At 29.5% G+C, this 17,347-nt stretch overlaps 1 protein-coding gene across 3 annotated transcripts; it reads left to right on the plus strand.

Moving 5' to 3' along the window:
- The first annotated feature begins 3,383 nt into the window (after nt 1–3,383).
- Nucleotides 3,384–17,114, plus strand: LOC120087713 (ABC transporter G family member 31). Of its 3 annotated transcripts, none has more exons than XM_039044586.1 (24): nt 3,384–3,825; nt 4,986–5,106; nt 6,195–6,283; nt 7,111–7,195; nt 8,119–8,281; nt 8,549–8,625; nt 8,742–8,886; nt 9,154–9,455; nt 9,552–9,833; nt 10,435–10,751; nt 10,989–11,149; nt 11,236–11,339; nt 12,110–12,266; nt 12,392–12,460; nt 12,553–12,665; nt 13,202–13,534; nt 13,631–13,921; nt 14,065–14,148; nt 14,229–14,362; nt 14,884–15,111; nt 15,218–15,389; nt 15,504–15,591; nt 15,679–15,845; nt 16,625–17,114. In XM_039044586.1, exons 1-24 carry the CDS (start codon nt 3,482–3,484, stop codon nt 16,892–16,894), a joined length of 4,296 nt encoding a protein of 1,431 aa, XP_038900514.1. In that variant the 5' UTR covers nt 3,384–3,481; the 3' UTR covers nt 16,895–17,114. The 3 variants fall into 3 exon arrangements, with proteins under 3 accessions (XP_038900514.1, XP_038900516.1, XP_038900515.1); XM_039044587.1 differs by lacking the exon at nt 3,384–3,825 and adding an exon at nt 4,764–4,833; XM_039044588.1 differs by lacking the exons at nt 15,218–15,389; nt 15,504–15,591; nt 15,679–15,845; nt 16,625–17,114 and having other exon boundaries at nt 14,272–14,362; nt 14,884–15,077.
- Nucleotides 17,115–17,347: the final 233 nt, after the last annotated feature.

Raw genomic sequence — 17,347 nt, forward strand, 5'->3', positions numbered from 1 at the left:
GATAACTACTTAGCTTGGGCCGTTTTATCCTCAGCTTATCCATGAGTTCTTCGTTAATCTTCCAAATTCATTTGATGATCCTAGTAGTTCTAGATACAGAAAAGTGCATGTTAAAGGTGTCTGTTTTACTATATCTCCTGAAGTTATCGATGATTTTCTTGATCATAATGATAGTCCTACTCTTGGTGCTCCACACCCTTCGACTGAAACCTTGGTGTCTGAGTTAATTAGAGGAACCTACACTTGTTGGCCTTCATTTGGTCAACTCTCTGCTGCCACATTGAGTGTCAAATATGCTATTTTCCATAAAATCGGTATAACAAATTGGTGTCTGTCCATACATGGTTCTAGGCTATCTTCTACTTTTTCCAACCTGCTTTATCAGCTTGGAACAGGTTCTCAGTTTAATTTCAGTGTTTTTTTTTTCTGCAATCAAGTGTTATGTCATGTTGAATCCTTCGTTATCAAGCTACCTATTTTCTTCCCACGTCTTTTGTGTGGTATAATTTTTACTGAATGCCCCACCATTCTTACTTCATTCGATGCTTCTAATCGTGTTGCCAAGTGTATCAATTTAAGCTACAAACTGTTTCAAGGCTCCCATGTGCCTGATATTATCCAGAACTTCGTCTACCCAAGTCTGATGACATACATGTGTCTAATGATCTTCGTGCTCCTAAAGGTGGTCTCTTAATTCCTACAGACCTTGGAACTCGTATTTTACAAGTGCTTACCTTTGTATCACGGACTTTGAGTAGCATCATTTGTTCTTTTACTGATCATCGGGCATTTATAGATACTCTAGTTCAATTGCTGAGTTTGTTTTTGCCTCCGAATGATGCTCCATCTACTTCATGTCCTCCTTCATTTACACATATTTAATTTTGTTCTTATGGCAATCAAGGGGGAGGTTCTGGGGTTTGGTTTGTGTATTGATATACTATTTTGTTGGTTTGTTTTGGTCGACTCGATTTTTTGGTTTGGTGTACGAGTTTGGTTTGTTTTGTTGGTTGGTTTGAAAATTATTGTGTTATTGGTTGGTCTGCAATTATTTTTATTTGGCTTCTTGCTCCTCTTGATATCACATGATTGCCAATAAAAGAAAATGTTTATGTTAAAGAGGGAGCTTGTTATTATTTTATTGGGACGCAAATTTTCTTTTATTTTAAGGATGTATCCTTTCCAGTTGACCTCGAGTTAGACCATCTAATTTTACATTTGAAATGTTTCATCTGCTTACCATTTTGATATTGATGTTGATTACCTTGTCTGTCTCTTCCTTTTAGAAGTTGTTATAAAAAAAAAGTTTTAAAAACAGAAGAAAAGTTAGTTTTTTATCGACAGATTAAGAACAAATGTGTGTGGCTATTGCAGAAAAAAGAAGAAAGAAACGCTGCCGATTTTCTTATAGACTGTGTAAGATTCTTGAAAAGAAGCATTGAGTTTAAATGGAGCCTAAACATGCAAGATCAAACAAGATAAAAGCTTCTGACTCAAAGGGACCCTTAGTTGTTAGAAGATCTTGGTGATATCAAGTTTAGGGGGAGTCCAAAACTAAATACCTATCTAAGGTTTACTATATTACTTGATAGTAGTTCTATCAGATAAGTGAACTTTTGTGTAAACCTTTTGAATATTGTTATCTTCTTTTTAATTGGGCTCTGAGCCCCCCAGATGTAGGTAAAATTATACCAAACTGGGTTAACATATTGTGTATTACTTCTTTCTCTCTTATCTCTATGTTGACCACATTATTAGTATCATTTTGTTCATCAACACTCCGGTTATTTTGATTGCATGTACTTCTTTTTCAGTGGAAAATGTGTAAACACAATAAAATCAATGTTATATACACCTATAACAAGTACATTATGTATCAAAGCGAGCATAGCTCAACCAACATATAAATATGTTAGTAACCAAGAAGTTTATGGTTTGAATCTGGGCCATTATCCTTATTGTTAGGGGTGTTCAAATGACTCGACAACCCGAACAACTTGGTACTATCCAACCCAAACTATAAGAGTCATTGGGTTGAGCTTAATTTTTTCTATTGTTTTCGGGTTAGGTTGGATTTCGGGTTGAATACTTTTTTTTTTCCGGTTGACCAACCCAACTTGAATTACATATATATTAATAAGAAAATATATATTACTTTTAGGACCATTGAATTTGTGAATTTTTAATGTTAATATTCTAGGAATGTTTGTGTTTGTTTAAAGTTTCTAATAAATATCATGAATATTTGATATTAACATTTGAGTTTTATGAGATTTTAGTTATTAGACATGTGTTGCTAATAAATGTTAGTATTTTAAATTAATAAAAAAAAAATGATAACTCAACCAAACTCAAAATTTTAAAGGTTGGGTAAGAGATAATCTTCAAATTATTCGGGGTGTAAGTTGACCTGAATTCTTGAGTTTGTCCTAAAAAATCCAATAATCCAACTTAATCCATGTATACCCCTACCTATTGTACTTAAAAAACAATTAGAAGACAAAATTTTATTTTCAGTTTAATTACAATTTTGAAAATAAATGTTTTATATTTAACTCCATACCAATGTTTTAGGTCTCGTTTGGTAACAGTTGGTTTTTTGTTTTTGTTTTTGCAAATTAAGCATATTTGATCCACATTTCTTATAATGATTTACATTTCTACAATGGGTGAATTCTTAGCCAAATTCAAAAAAACAAAGACAACTTTTTTATTTTTTTTAGTTCTCAAAATTTGACTTGGTTTTTTAAAGTAAAAAATAGATGAAGAAATCCGAAGGTGAAAGTAATGTTCATAAGCTTAGTTTTAAAAAACAAAATAGTTAACAAGTGAGCGTTAGCAATTATGATGAATTGTTAGGGAGAAATTTCAAATTAAAAATGTTGAAAAGAATCATTAAATGTAACTAAAAATAATTTTAGATTAAGAAAAATCATTGAATGTATATCGAACAAATCTAAGTGATATGAAAAAATCAAATAAAAATTAAATTGATCATCCTATGCAAAAATAAAATAAATTGATTATTTTATACTAAATATTAAAAATTGTTAAATGTAATTTAAATATGAAAAGATAGCTTTTAATACATTTACACGTAAACGTCATTTTGTTATTTTCCGAAAAACAATATATCACAATTTCCTAAAACATCTCCAATATTTACTTTTCGAAAAAAGAAAAGAAAAGAAAAATCTTCCTAACACGGGCAGGAGAAATTTGCTGTGTTACTAATTACACGTGTCAACTAGTGGATGGCTGACAACGCAAAAAAGCTTGCACGAAGGGGTAATTGCGTAATTTCATGAGCTTCTTAATTCGCGGCATTTGCAACAAACTCTTCGTCGTCCTTCACTTTATCTCTTCCACAAAGATCCGCGAAGATTTGAACTAAATAGCGTTTTAACATTTTATTTTAACTTTATCACTACGCCATATTTTTCAGTTCCTCCTCTTCTTCCCGCTGTGCTTTGTTTCAGCAATGGCGGCTTCCAATGGAAGCGAGTATTTCGAATTGGAGATCAATGCGATCGATCCGTCGTTTTCTCGGCCGTCCAATGCCGAAGTAGTAGCGAATGACGAGCGGGAGCTTTTATGGGCGGCGATTGAGAGATTACCGTCTCAGAAACAATCTAACTTCGCATTGTTGACGCGATCTCCGTCGGAAATCTCTTCCTCCGATAGCGATGGAGCTATCACAACCGAAACGATTGACGTCCGGAAACTCGATAAGAATAAACGAGAACTTGTTGTCAAGAAGGCATTGGCGACTGATGATCAAGATAATTTCAAGTTGCTTTCTGGAATTAAAGAGCGTCTCGATAGGTGAGAATCGTTATTGTTGATATTATTCTTTCTGATTATAATCAACTTTTTATTAGATGGTTAATTTCATTAGTTTTTATTTTTGTTGATTATCTCTCATGATCGCTTGTGAGATTAGAAAAAGCCTCATAAATTCGTGGTAATTGAAAACCTAATTGATGAACATGATTCGCGCATTTGCGATAGGTTTTTAGCGCCTTACTTGACGTTCAGTTTTGAAGCGGAGATGAATCGTTCTTTTTTATTCTTATTATTTTCTATTTGAGCTGCTTGTCAGTTTCAGTTTTCTTCAAGTTAGCAAATCTTCTGTCCATACATATGTAAATTATCCCTGGACCAAAAACTCAAGCTTATTTGATATTAATTACATCGTCTAAAGACTTAATAAATAGAAATCTATATTAATTGGATTAGATCGTATGATCTAATAATAACATGTTAGAAAAGTTATTTTCTTAAATTTTTATTTAACATAAAATAATTTATATACAATATAGAGTTTGATCATAACGACACTAATGTTCAATACTAAATTTAAGTTTGATGACCAATTGGGAGTCTATATTAAGGTGTTAAAACCTTATTTTGATCAGCCTCACCATATAATATTTTGGTGTTAAAAAAACCCCTCTTCAAGTCATTTTTTAAATTCATACTTTTACTAACTACTAGCCCAATCAATATCAGAAAACTCCTCTTCAAATCATTTATTAAATTCATACTTTTACTGACTACTAGTCCCATCAATATTCATATCCTAACTACTTGAGGGGTGTTTGACTTATCCAATTTGAAGTTTGTATTCACCATTGAAAGCAATAAGTTTGTGTCCATGCTTTTCCTCTACCTTGCCATATGGCAGCTTTTAATTGGATAGAGGTGTGCGTCTGTTTTTCCTATAAACTCTGTCCTCCTCCTCTTATCGAGAAATCATCTTTATAGCGCTCGTCTCATATAGAGATTTATAATTCACACATATTAACTTTAGACTTCAAAATGTTCTAAATGGTATTTGGGTGATATTATTTTTTGTTTTGTTTCGTCGTTTTTTCTCTTTCTTTTTTCTTAAACAACATGTTGGGATATGAAATTTAATCATTCGATCAAGTTTTGTTACTGACGACTAGTCTTTTGTAACATGTTTCCTCTTTCCACCGTAGAGCTGGAGTGGTGATTCCGAAGATTGAAGTTAGATTTCAGAATTTGACGGTTTCAGCCGATGTCCAAATCGGTTCCAGAACTTTGCCTACTTTAATAAATTATTCACACGACGCAATTGAGGTACGGTTCTTTTCTTTTCCCTTTTTTTTTAACCAATTTTCTTTAATCTTTGGACACCGGCTGAATAAATATGTATATCAATTTGTATTTTATTTTGGTTAGATTATAAAAAATGTAAAAATACTCCTAAAGTTTCAAAATTTTCAAAATACTTCTAAACTTCCAAATGAGTTCAAAAATATTTTTACCGCTAGTTTTGGATGAAAATCATTAAAGATTTGTTTCAAAAATACCCCTGAACTTTTAAAAATACCCTTAAACTTTAAAACATTAAAAACCCTTGTTAAATGAACAGAAACAGTTAATATCGTCTTACCTCTCTATTTTCCATTTTTTCTCCCCTCCCTTCTTCAATACACTCTTACTCCCCTTTTTGTTAACTATTTGACACTTGTTTATCTAAAATAAAATACCAAATAATTTTGAGACTTGCATACTTTAACAAAATTATTTGTGTGTTAATAACCAAATACTTTTTTTATTTGCCTATTTATCATTATGGTATATTTTAAGAGGAGAGTTTTATTTTGGAATTTTGTGAAATTTTGAAGGATTTTATGTTTTACCTTAAAATTTATGTTTTTATTTTGGTTGTTAAGAAATTTGGTGTAAGCTAAGAATTGAACAGGTAACATAAATATCAGACTATCTATGTGAAAAATTGAGGATATTTATATAATTTGTTTTCACATTGATTCTTTTGAACTGAAGAGAATTTCAAATAAATTAATCACCATTAGCATTTTTTAAACTTTTTATTCTAATTTTTAAAGTTATTTTTCTCACGAGGAATTGACGGCTTCCATTCAAATACTAATGGTAGAGGTATTTTTAAAACTTTTATTAAGTCAAACGTATTTTTGAAACTTTTGAAAGTCTATGAATATTTTTGAAATAAAACTTTAACAATTTCTACGGTAAAGATATTTTTTTTAACTCATTTTAAAAGTTTAAAGTATTTTTGATACTTTTAAAACTTCATGAACATTTTTTTATAAAAAATATAAAGTTTTAAGGACATTTTTTAGAATTTAGCCTTTTATTTTTTCTAGTATATGCTTTCTCTGATTAATTTACTGTTTATGCAGAATATACTTATGAGTTTGAGAATTATGAAATGCAAAAGATATCCACTAACAATTTTGAACGACATTAGTGGCATCATCAAACCTGGAAGGTAAGATAAGAGTTTATAATAGTTTAATTTAACCATTGCAAATTTAATTGCTAAACTCGAAACTTTGTGTCATTTTGTCACGAAGTTTTAAAATCATAAATTTAGTCCATAAATTTTAAATTTTAATTTTTATCACGACCTCTAAAATTGATAATATAAATTTACGATAGTTGAACTATATTCCTATTGACTTCATATTTTATTTTTAAATTTTTTTATTTCTTAGATATAGAGTTCCATTTGACATAAATTTATAATTTATAATCTAATAAATAAATTAATTTTTCTAAAAAAATGGAATTCGCCAATAATCTATCAAACACAATATAGATTATACACTTTTTAAGTTTACAAATATTTGTCACATTTTAAACTGTGGCACTGATTTTAAGCTACCAATAATTCATTAGTTTTTCATTTAATAAAGAGATATTACTTTTAGTATAAACGAGATTTCACAAAAATTTACTTTCTAATCGGTTAGTAACAAGATCAAAATTGAACTAGTAGTTTCCGCTTTTTTTATTTGAAAAAACGATGTTGAAAAAGACAGCATCAGAAAGGCAAAATCACTTGATGTATACCCATTTATATATAATAAATCAATTCATTATTTATTTAAAATTTTTATTGGATTCAAGATTTATTAGACCCAAAATCGAAATTTTAAAAATTATTAAAAACTTTTAAAAGTTTACAAAAATTAAATAGACGTACATATAAAATTTTACAGATTAAACTTGCAATTTATTTATTTATTTTAATGGATGATTCATAAATATAGCTTTCACCAGAAACATGATTAAAAAGGTTTTGTGAGATTTCAGGATGACATTGCTCTTGGGGCCACCAGGTTCAGGAAGATCCACCTTGCTTCAAGCCCTTGCGGGCAAACTTGATAGAAACTTAAAGGTAAGTACTTTGTATTTATTGTACACGAGGCTAAACCTTTTTCTAGTTGGGGGTTTTATTATTATTTTTTGGTATTTCTGGTTGGTTTAGAATTATTGAATCCTTAACCATAGAAAACTTATCTAACTTTTTCAAAATTCTAATGGTGTTTATTATTTTCTATTTATTATCCTTTTTTTTTATAATATTTACTATTTTTATTAAGATTAAAATAGTCATCATTCTAAACAAAAACTATTACAATTTATCGACTATAATAATCAATTCAGTGCCTCAAATGTCTCTAAATATTTTTTAAGTACAAAATTTAAAATTAATTCATTACAAACAGAAAAAAAAGTTTCTTGTATATAGTCTTAAAATAAACTTACAATTCATTATTCTCTCTTCCTTTTTGAAAATAAAATTTTCAATGTTGTATATTATTCTTTTAAAAAAATCTAACTATATAAACGTTACACAATTTTAAAAAAATAATATCAAAGTTTTGGCTTAAAAGAAATGAAAGTATGAGTTTAATTTTAAGATAATTTCAATAGATATCATTTTTAGTGATAATAACTAAGTGTATAACAATATTTTTAAAAAAATTGCAAATACAGTAAAGTCTATCAATTATACAGTCTATCACTAATAGACTTCTACCAATGATGTGGTCTATCACTAATAGACTATCTAAATTTTGCTATATGTACAATTTTTTTGCATTATACTATATGTGTTAATAACATGGACTTGATTGCTATATGTGCAATTGTTCCTTATTTTTATTCTCTTATCTGAATTTCTTTATAGAAAATGGAAGTATTTATATATCTTTATTTTAAAAAATATTGAATTAATTTCTGATAGCCTTAATTTTTCTTTTTAATTATTATATATAATTAACTTAAACCACACATTGATTTTTTCCATTCTTTTAGAAAATTGGCAACATTACTTATAATGGACATCATCTTAAGGAGTTTTGCGTTCAAAGAACCTCTGCATACATCAGTCAATCAGATAATCATCTGGCAGAATTGACCGTACGTGAAACTTTGGACTTTGCCGCTAGATGCCAAGGTGCAAGCGAAGGCTTCTCAGGTTTGTCTAGACCAACATAATCATGGTAACTAGGGTGTGCACCGGCTGATGAGTTGGTCAGTTTTATTCTTTAGATTTGATTAAGAATTGTGGGTTTGGATTTTCCCAAATCCATTTGACCGAACCCTTTCTCATCTTTGATCGACTACCTTCGATTCAGTCAGTCTTATCAGTCAACTCAATTTTTTATTTATCATACTCACCCTTAATAAAACCAAAATGAATTTAACTATACGTTTAAGTTTGATTTTTTCTCTCCTGTTGTAGATTATATAAAAGAGCTGGCACACGTAGAAAAAGAAAGGAAAATACGACCTAGTCCAGATATTGATGCATTTATGAAGGTTATTATTTGATTTTATGTAGCATCGGCAATCTCAATGGAAAAACTACATATCAATTACTGTTAGAAAAATTACACATCAATTATTGCTGAGTTAGCTCACTTTTTCTTTTTCAGGCATCATCTGTTGGTGGTAAAAAGCACAGTGTTTTAACAGACTATATTTTGAAAGTACTTGGTCTTGATGTATGCTCAGAGACATTAGTTGGTAATGACATGGTCAGGGGTGTTTCTGGTGGTCAAAGAAAAAGAGTTACCTCAGGTATTTTTATGATATGTTTTAGAGTGATTTTGAAAACGTCAAAAAATCACTCTCAAACCTATTTTCAACTCTCCAAAATAAAAGTGATTTTTTAACCATTTTCAAAATCACTCCCATTATTTACTATGATATATCATTATATTTCAACCCTTCGACAATTATTATGTTACTAAATTAAACTTCTTTGATTTACTATGATATATCATTATATTTCAACCCTTCGACAATTATTGTTTACTAAATTAAACTTCTTTGATTTGATGCCAGGGGAAATGATTGTTGGGCCAAGAAAAACCCTTTTTATGGACGAGATATCTACAGGACTTGATAGTTCAACAACTTTTCAAATTGTGAAATGTTTAAGAAATTTTGTTCATCAAATGGAAGCTACAGTATTGATGGCTCTTTTACAACCAGCTCCGGAAACATTTGAACTGTTTGATGATCTTGTGTTATTATCAGATGGTTATATTGTGTATCAAGGACCTCGAGAAGAGGTGTTGGGCTTTTTCGAATCATTAGGTTTTAAATTACCACCTCGTAAGGGAGTTGCTGATTTTCTACAAGAGGTATTATATATATGATCATGCTTTTAAACTAATAAATTTTACATTTTCTTGCAATTTATTAATTTGATAATTAGCTAACTTGTTTTTATGAAACAGGTCACTTCTAAAAAGGACCAAGAACAATATTGGGCTAATTCTTCTCAGCCATATAAATATATTTCTGTTCCTGAATTCGCTGAAGCATTTAAGAAATCCCAATTTGGGAAGTCTTTGGAGGCTGCTCTTAATCCTCAATATGATAAATCATTAAGTCATCCCTCAGCTTTGGCTAAAACAAAATTTGCTGTTTCAAAGAGTGAACTCTTTAAAGCTTGCTTTTTTCGGGAACTACTTTTGATTAAGCGACATAGTTTTCTTTATATTTTTAGGACATGTCAGGTATATATGTTTTTAGAACATTTGGTGTTTCTAGAACGTTTGGTTTTGGCATTATTCTTTCTTCTTTCGAGTAAAAAGATGTTTTTTGTTATTCTTTTAAGTTTTGGTTCTAGTTTGTTTGGGTTCTTTAAATTTTAAAAGGTTACATATATTTAGTTTTAAATTTTGGATTTGTCTTTTCAATTTACTCTATGAATTTCAAATTGTTATAATTTTACTCCTAAAATTCCAATTTTTTTTTGTTTCAATTTGACCCTAAAATTTAAAGATTTACATAATCTCAATTTTCACTAAATACTTCTTTTTCGTTTAAATTAATAGATAATAGTAACAGTGACCAAAAGTGGGTTTTAATGAAACATTGAAGTTTAAAAGTGTAAATATTGAAACCTTAAAGACTAGTTAAGTTGAAACAAAATTCAAATCTCAGGAATAAAATTATCAAATCTCAGGAATAAAATTATAATGTTTTCAAAAATTGAAAAACCAAACTCAAAACATAAAAACAAAATATGTAAGACTAGAACTAAAACCTAGACACAAAAAATGTATTTTTCCCTTTTTTTTTCTAACTCATTATTTCCATTCATAACTTATGTAGGTTGCATTTGTTGGATTTGTTACCTGCACAATGTTCTTACGAACAAGAATACATCCCACGGACGAAATCAATGGCAATCTCTATCTATCTTGCCTGTTTTTTGGATTAATCCATATGATGTTTAATGGATTTTCAGAATTACCTCTTATGATATCTCGATTGCCCGTTTTTTACAAGCAAAGAGATAATTTGTTTCACCCTTCTTGGGCGTGGTCCATTAGTAGCTGGATTTTGCGTGTGCCTTATTCTGTACTTGAAGCCGTCGTGTGGTCTTGTGTTGTATATTATACTGTTGGGTTTGCTCCCAGTGCTGGAAGGTAATCTCATATTTATTTGCTTTTTCCATTAGAAAATTTTTAGTATTATGGTAATTTGAAAATTTTCATCATTTTTTATCACAAATATAACATTTAATAATTATTTAGGGTCTACAAATCATTTAACAATGTGTCAAATAATGAATGAGAATGGTAGGTGTACTAAGGTAGCATTAGCAAATTTTCCCTAATTTTCCTTCTATTATTGATCATTAGCCTACTTTTAAAATGATTCAGGTTTTTTCGCTTCATGTTCCTACTCTTTTCAGTTCATCAAATGGCTATTGGTCTTTTTCGTGTGATGGCAGCTATAGCCAGGGATATGGTAATTGCCAACACATTTGGTTCAGCAGCCTTGTTAGTTATATTTTTATTGGGTGGATTTATCATACCAAAAGGTAAATTTACATTTGTTTTTTTCTCTTGTGTATTGCTTAAATGGTTATCGACTATACAATCCTAATTTGGATATCATATTGTATAGATATGATTAAGCCATGGTGGTCATGGGCTTTTTGGGTGTCCCCACTATCTTATGGACAACGTGCTATTTCTGTCAACGAGTTTACTGCCACTAGGTGGATGGAGGTATGGACGTCATATTTTTTCTTCTTTTTTTCGTTAGTACCTTTCCTAAGATGTGTAACCTTGAGAAACAATCCTTTAGAGACGTTTGGAATACTGAGTTGATTGCTACAGTCAAATTATTATAGTTTATGAGTTATAATAATCTTAAATTATAATAGACTGTGTTTGAAGTACAGACTATTTTAAATATTATAACAAAGAGGAGAAGAAAAGATGAATAGGAAATGGTAGATATTGTGACAAATAAGGATTTGAAATAGTAGTATTGTAGTTATTTATAGACTATACCAACTATTATAATTGGAAACACCAACTATTATGTTTCTAATTATAATTGAAGCCCCAAATATGAAATGGACTATAATAGCCCACTCCATCCACATGAAGTTATAAGCTCAAATAACCCCTTATTTTTAAAAATATAAATAGTTTAGTTTGGCTAGCCTATTAGAGCAAGATGGATCAAACTTAAACACTAATTGTATAAAATCAAACATTTATTAGATATACATCGAACACTTGTTTAAGTATACTAAGTTCATATATGATAGAATAATAAATTTTAACAGCGAAATACATCAATCTATTTTTTAAACATTTACCAATGCATAAACTTATTGAGTTTAATTTTTCTTTCTAATTTAAGAATGATATATAATTTTATAAAATGTATATTTTAATGAGATATTGTTGTATCTGTGCTATATACTTGTTGCTTCTTTTATATATAATTGTTTATTTTATGAATAATGGTTTTTTGATGTTTGCAGAAATCTAGTATTGGAAATGGAACCGTTGGATACAATGTTCTCCATTCACATAACATGCCTAGTACTGATAATTGGTACTGGCTGGGTGTTGGTGTAATTTTGATCTATGCTATTCTTTTCAATAGTTTGGTGACTTTGGCCTTATCTAAACTCCACCGTAAGTAAATAACATTTTTTTTTCAAGGAAATTATTTTTATTAATCAAGTAATGAGTATTAATATGATAAATACACATATATATCATCAAAATGTTAATGTTCTTTGTATTTTCATTCTCAACAGCGATAAGAAAAGCTCAAACTATAATCCCAACTGATACCTCAGAAGCTGATTCTAATACAAACAATATAGGTCAGTTATTAATTCTCTTCTCATGTATGTTGGCCTCGTGAATTAATCTTCCTTTTCATATTTCTAATACTTATTACTCTTGAAATCTGCAGGTGCAAAACAAGATCCAGAACCAAATGAAAGAAGGGAAAAGGGAATGATTCTTCCATTCCAACCATTAACAATGACTTTTCACAATGTCAATTATTTTGTTGATACTCCAAAGGTTAGCTACAAATATAAATTTATCCCTAAATTTTAGAAATTGTGTTAATTAAAATCCTTAATGGATCAATTTAGACAATTTGGTAGTGATTTATAGTAACTCTATTTAAAATGAACTCAAATTCACGTACATAACTTCTCCAAAAATTCCACAAGTAGCAAAAAAAACAAAAAAAGAGTAAGAGAAGCATATGAAAAATATTAATATTTAATGAAAAATCACTATTATCTCTTTGATGTTCGTGTTTTTCTCTTATTTTATATTAATATGAAGTCTTATACATGTTTTTTCTTATTTTATATTAATATGAAGTCTTATATATGTGTGCAAATTATGCATGAAATTTTTTTAAACAAAATTCTAATGGTAAATTGATTTACATACGAAATTAATTGCAACCCTTAATAGTTTAAGGGTGTAAATGAATTTTTTCCTCTTTAAATTTCTTATTCACATCTATATATCCAACTCGTGATTTATATAATACATGCATTTAAAAGATAATAAGAAGAAGACTGTATCAAATTTATTCTCAGGAAATGAAGCAGCAAGGAATACCAGAAAAGAAGTTGCAACTATTATCAAATGTGAGTGGTGTATTTTCACCCGGGGTTCTTACAGCATTAGTTGGGTCAAGCGGAGCAGGAAAAACCACATTGATGGATGTTCTTGCTGGAAGAAAAACAGGTGGATACATTGAAGGTGAAATTAAAATATCAGGTTTTCCAAAAGAACAACGTACTTTTGCTAGAATTTCTGGCTACGTAGAGCAAAATGATATTCATTCTCCTCAAGTCACTGTTGAGGAAAGCCTTCAATTTTCATCCTCTCTACGTCTTCCAAAAGATATCATCAAAGAGAAACGACGGGTAATTATTTTTACTTTCATCAGTAAAAAAAAGCTTGAGTGAATCCTGGACTACAAATTAAATATGGGATCTTATATTTCTAATGCATCTTTTCAGGAGTTTGTTGAAGAAGTAATGAATTTAGTGGAGCTTGATACTCTTAGGCATGCATTGGTTGGTATGCCAGGTAGTACTGGTTTATCAACAGAACAGAGAAAACGCCTAACAATTGCAGTGGAGCTTGTTGCAAATCCTTCCATCATCTTTATGGATGAACCTACTTCTGGACTTGATGCTCGAGCCGCCGCCATTGTAATGAGAACCGTTCGTAATACAGTTGATACTGGAAGAACTGTTGTTTGTACCATTCATCAACCTAGTATCGACATATTTGAAGCATTCGATGAGGTTTGACACTAAACCTTGTTCTAAGCTCTCATAATAATCATTGGTTGCATATAGATTATGACAGTCTAATTGAATAGATTTTCTTAATTGAGAAATATCATATCCATTCTTAATGATTTTATTACTTTAACCTTTTTGTGCAGTTACTTCTTATGAAACGAGGGGGGCGAGTTATATATGGGGGAAAGTTAGGAAGACATTCACAGATAATGATAGACTATTTTGAGGTAAAACTATATCAAAACCATATAAAAATTTGAGTATGATATATAGCAAAATATAATGATTAATTTTAGCATTATTATAGGGAATTAATGGAGTATCTCCAATACCAAATGATTACAATCCAGCTACTTGGATGCTTGAGGTTACGACGCCTGCTGCTGAACAGAGAATTGGAAGAGATTTCGCCGACATATATAGAAACTCTGATCAATTCAGGTGTTGTTATATTATAGTCTAGTGATATTTTGGCCTACCATTTTTAATTAAATTACATATTTAGTCCCCAATTTTAACATTTCAATTTCAATTTATTTGGTTCTTCAACTTTTAATTTTATAAACTTAGAAATTTAAAGTTTCAACAAACATAACTTAGGGTGAATTTGGAATATATTTTCGAATATTTAATTTAAAAAATAAATCATTTGAAAAAAAAATTAGAATGTTTGACAACCACTTAAAATAACTTTTCCAATATATTTTAATTAGTTTTTATTGAAATGTTTAAATAAAAATGAGTTTTTTGAAAAACATTCTTTTTCTCAAATAAATCTAAACGGGCTCTTAATTTCATATCTAATAAATCGATGAATTTTTAAGAATTTTGAATTTATTAGAGATATATTTTAGGTACAAAATTGAATATTTAGGACTAAACATGTAATTTAGTTTTTTTTCCTTTTTAATTATAAGTTTTTAACATTACGATCATGTTTTGAAAATTTTTGTTTTGTGTAGGAATGTTGAAGAATCCATCAAGCAATTTAGTGTTCCACCAAGTGGTGGAGAAGCATTGAAGTTTGATTCCACCTACTCACAAGACACATTATCCCAATTTCGTATTTGCCTTTGGAAGCAATGGCTTGTTTATTGGAGGAGTCCCCAATATAATGTCATGAGATTATGTTTCACCTTCATAAGTGCACTAATATTTGGTTCTGTGTTTTGGGATGTTGGTATGAAAAGGTAAATATCTCTTTCTTATTTCATACAATTTTTAGAGACTACGAAGTATTTCCCCCATTTTTTAGTATTCTTTTTTTATTAAATCAATCTTTTGAATATTTGAAAGGAATTCAACTCAAGAGCTGATGGTTGTTATGGGAGCTCTGTTCTCAGCATGTTTGTTCCTTGGAGTAAATAATGCTTCCTCCGTACAACCAATTGTTTCGATTGAGAGAACAGTATTTTATCGAGAGAAAGCAGCAGGAATGTATTCTCCAATCGCTTATGCATTTGCACAGGTAATTAATTTTAATTAATTATGTGGTATAATATTTATTTATTTATTTATTTATTTGTATATTCAAATAATTGAATACTAATCAACTTTTAATCTGTTGTTTATTCCCCAACAGGGTTTAGTGGAGGTTCCATACATTGCTGCACAGACCATAATGTTTGGTGTCATCACATATTTAATGGTTAACTTTGAAAGAAATTTTAGTAAGTTTATTAGATTTAATACTTTACCTTTGTGCTTTATTCTACATTTATTTGTTAAGAGATTACATTATGTTTCAAAATTTGCAGGAAAATTCCTTCTTTATCACCTCTTCATGTTCCTCACCTTCACCTATTTCACCTTTTATGGTATGATGACGGTTGGCCTCACTCCTTCACAACATATGGCAGCCGTTGTTTCTTCAGCATTCTACTCTTTATGGAATCTACTCTCTGGCTTTCTTGTTCCAAAACCAGTAAGTTTAAAACTTCTTCTACAAGCATTACTCTCAAAAACACTTTTAAATGGTTATTTGACCAAATATTATAAAAATCTTCAAAAGTATTTTTAAAAAGTTAAAAACATTTTTTACTATTTAAAAAACCAATCTCAAAACTTTTCATTCTTTTTGTGTTAGAAACATTATTTTGACTGCCTCATGTGAGATGAAAAGTATAAAATTAGTAATCATTTTATTTTTTTATTTTTTACTTTTGAAAATTAAATCTATATTCCCTCATCACGATTTGCATGTTGAATTTTTAGTTAAATTCTAAAAAAAAAAATTAAATTTTTAAAAACTATTTTTTTAGTTTTCAAATTATGGATTAATTTTTATAAATATTGGTAGAAAGTAGATAACAAAACAAGAAACCTAGAGATGGTGTTTGTAGGTTTAATTTTAAAAATCTCAAAAACCAAATGGTTATGAAACGGATCTTAATTACGTTGATTTTGACCATGTAAGAGTGCAACATCCATAGAATCTAAATTGAAATTTTAGTATTTTATTGGACATAAATCTAAAAAAGCAATTAATTTCTTAAAATTTTGAATTTGTCAAAAGCATATTGAGACATAAAGTTATTCGAAGTTTACAAATCTAATAATAGAGCAGATTTTGGGACGGAATATAACTGTTTAATCTAGAAAGCTGTTTAGAAGTTGATACGTATAATTTAACATAGTTATAAATATGCATATATTTTAAGCATTATGTGGTATTAATTAATTTTGAATTTCACATGTTATCAGAATATTCCAGGATGGTGGATTTGGTTCTACTACATCTGCCCAATTTCATGGACATTGAGGGGTATTATAACGTCACAGCTTGGTGATGTAGAAACCATTATTATGGGACCAGGCTTTGAGGGCACTGTGAAACAATACTTAGAAGTAAGCTTAGGATATGGTGGCGATGGTATGATCGGAGTTTCCGTTGTCGTTCTCCTTGCCTTCAGCCTCCTTTTCTTTACCGTCTTTGCAGTCTCCGTCAAGCTCATCAATTTCCAGAGGAGATAGAACAAGTATATTATTATGGCTCGTTTAGTTTAAGATTTCCCTTTTTCTTTTCTTTTCTTTTTGTAGCAAGTGTCTCGAGAAGCTAGATAATTGAATTTTGGTCTATGTAGATGATTTGAGTAGTTGTCAAACATTTTATTTTTTTTTAAATGATTTGTTTCAAAATTAAAGAGAATATGACTACCATTTAACCCCTCAATAATAATTAACGGGGTTTCTGAAGCAATGAGTTGATTATTATAACCATAGGTTATTATAATTAGTTTATAATAATTTGTGTTTGGGTATAAATTATTTTAGTTTGGATTATAATAGTATGTGTTCGAAGTGTAAACTATTTTAATTTGAGAAGGAAATAGTAAACATTGTAGCAAATAATAAAAAAAATGATGAATGTAAAATAGTAAAAACTATAGCAAATTGTTAGCAGGGCAAAAGCTCAAACCAAACAAC

This window comes from Benincasa hispida, chromosome 10 (genome assembly GCF_009727055.1).
Source record: "Benincasa hispida cultivar B227 chromosome 10, ASM972705v1, whole genome shotgun sequence".
Taxonomy (NCBI): Eukaryota; Viridiplantae; Streptophyta; class Magnoliopsida; order Cucurbitales; family Cucurbitaceae; genus Benincasa; species Benincasa hispida.

Coding starts and splice junctions, on each gene's coding strand:
- LOC120087713 (XM_039044586.1), top strand. CDS start 3,482: ATGGCGGCTTCCAATGGAAGCGAGTATTTCGAATTGGAGATCAATGCG. Junction 6,284..7,110: donor GGCATCATCAAACCTGGAAG/GTAAGATAAGAG, acceptor GTGAGATTTCAG/GATGACATTGCTCTTGGGGC. Junction 13,535..13,630: donor TCATCAAAGAGAAACGACGG/GTAATTATTTTT, acceptor GCATCTTTTCAG/GAGTTTGTTGAAGAAGTAAT.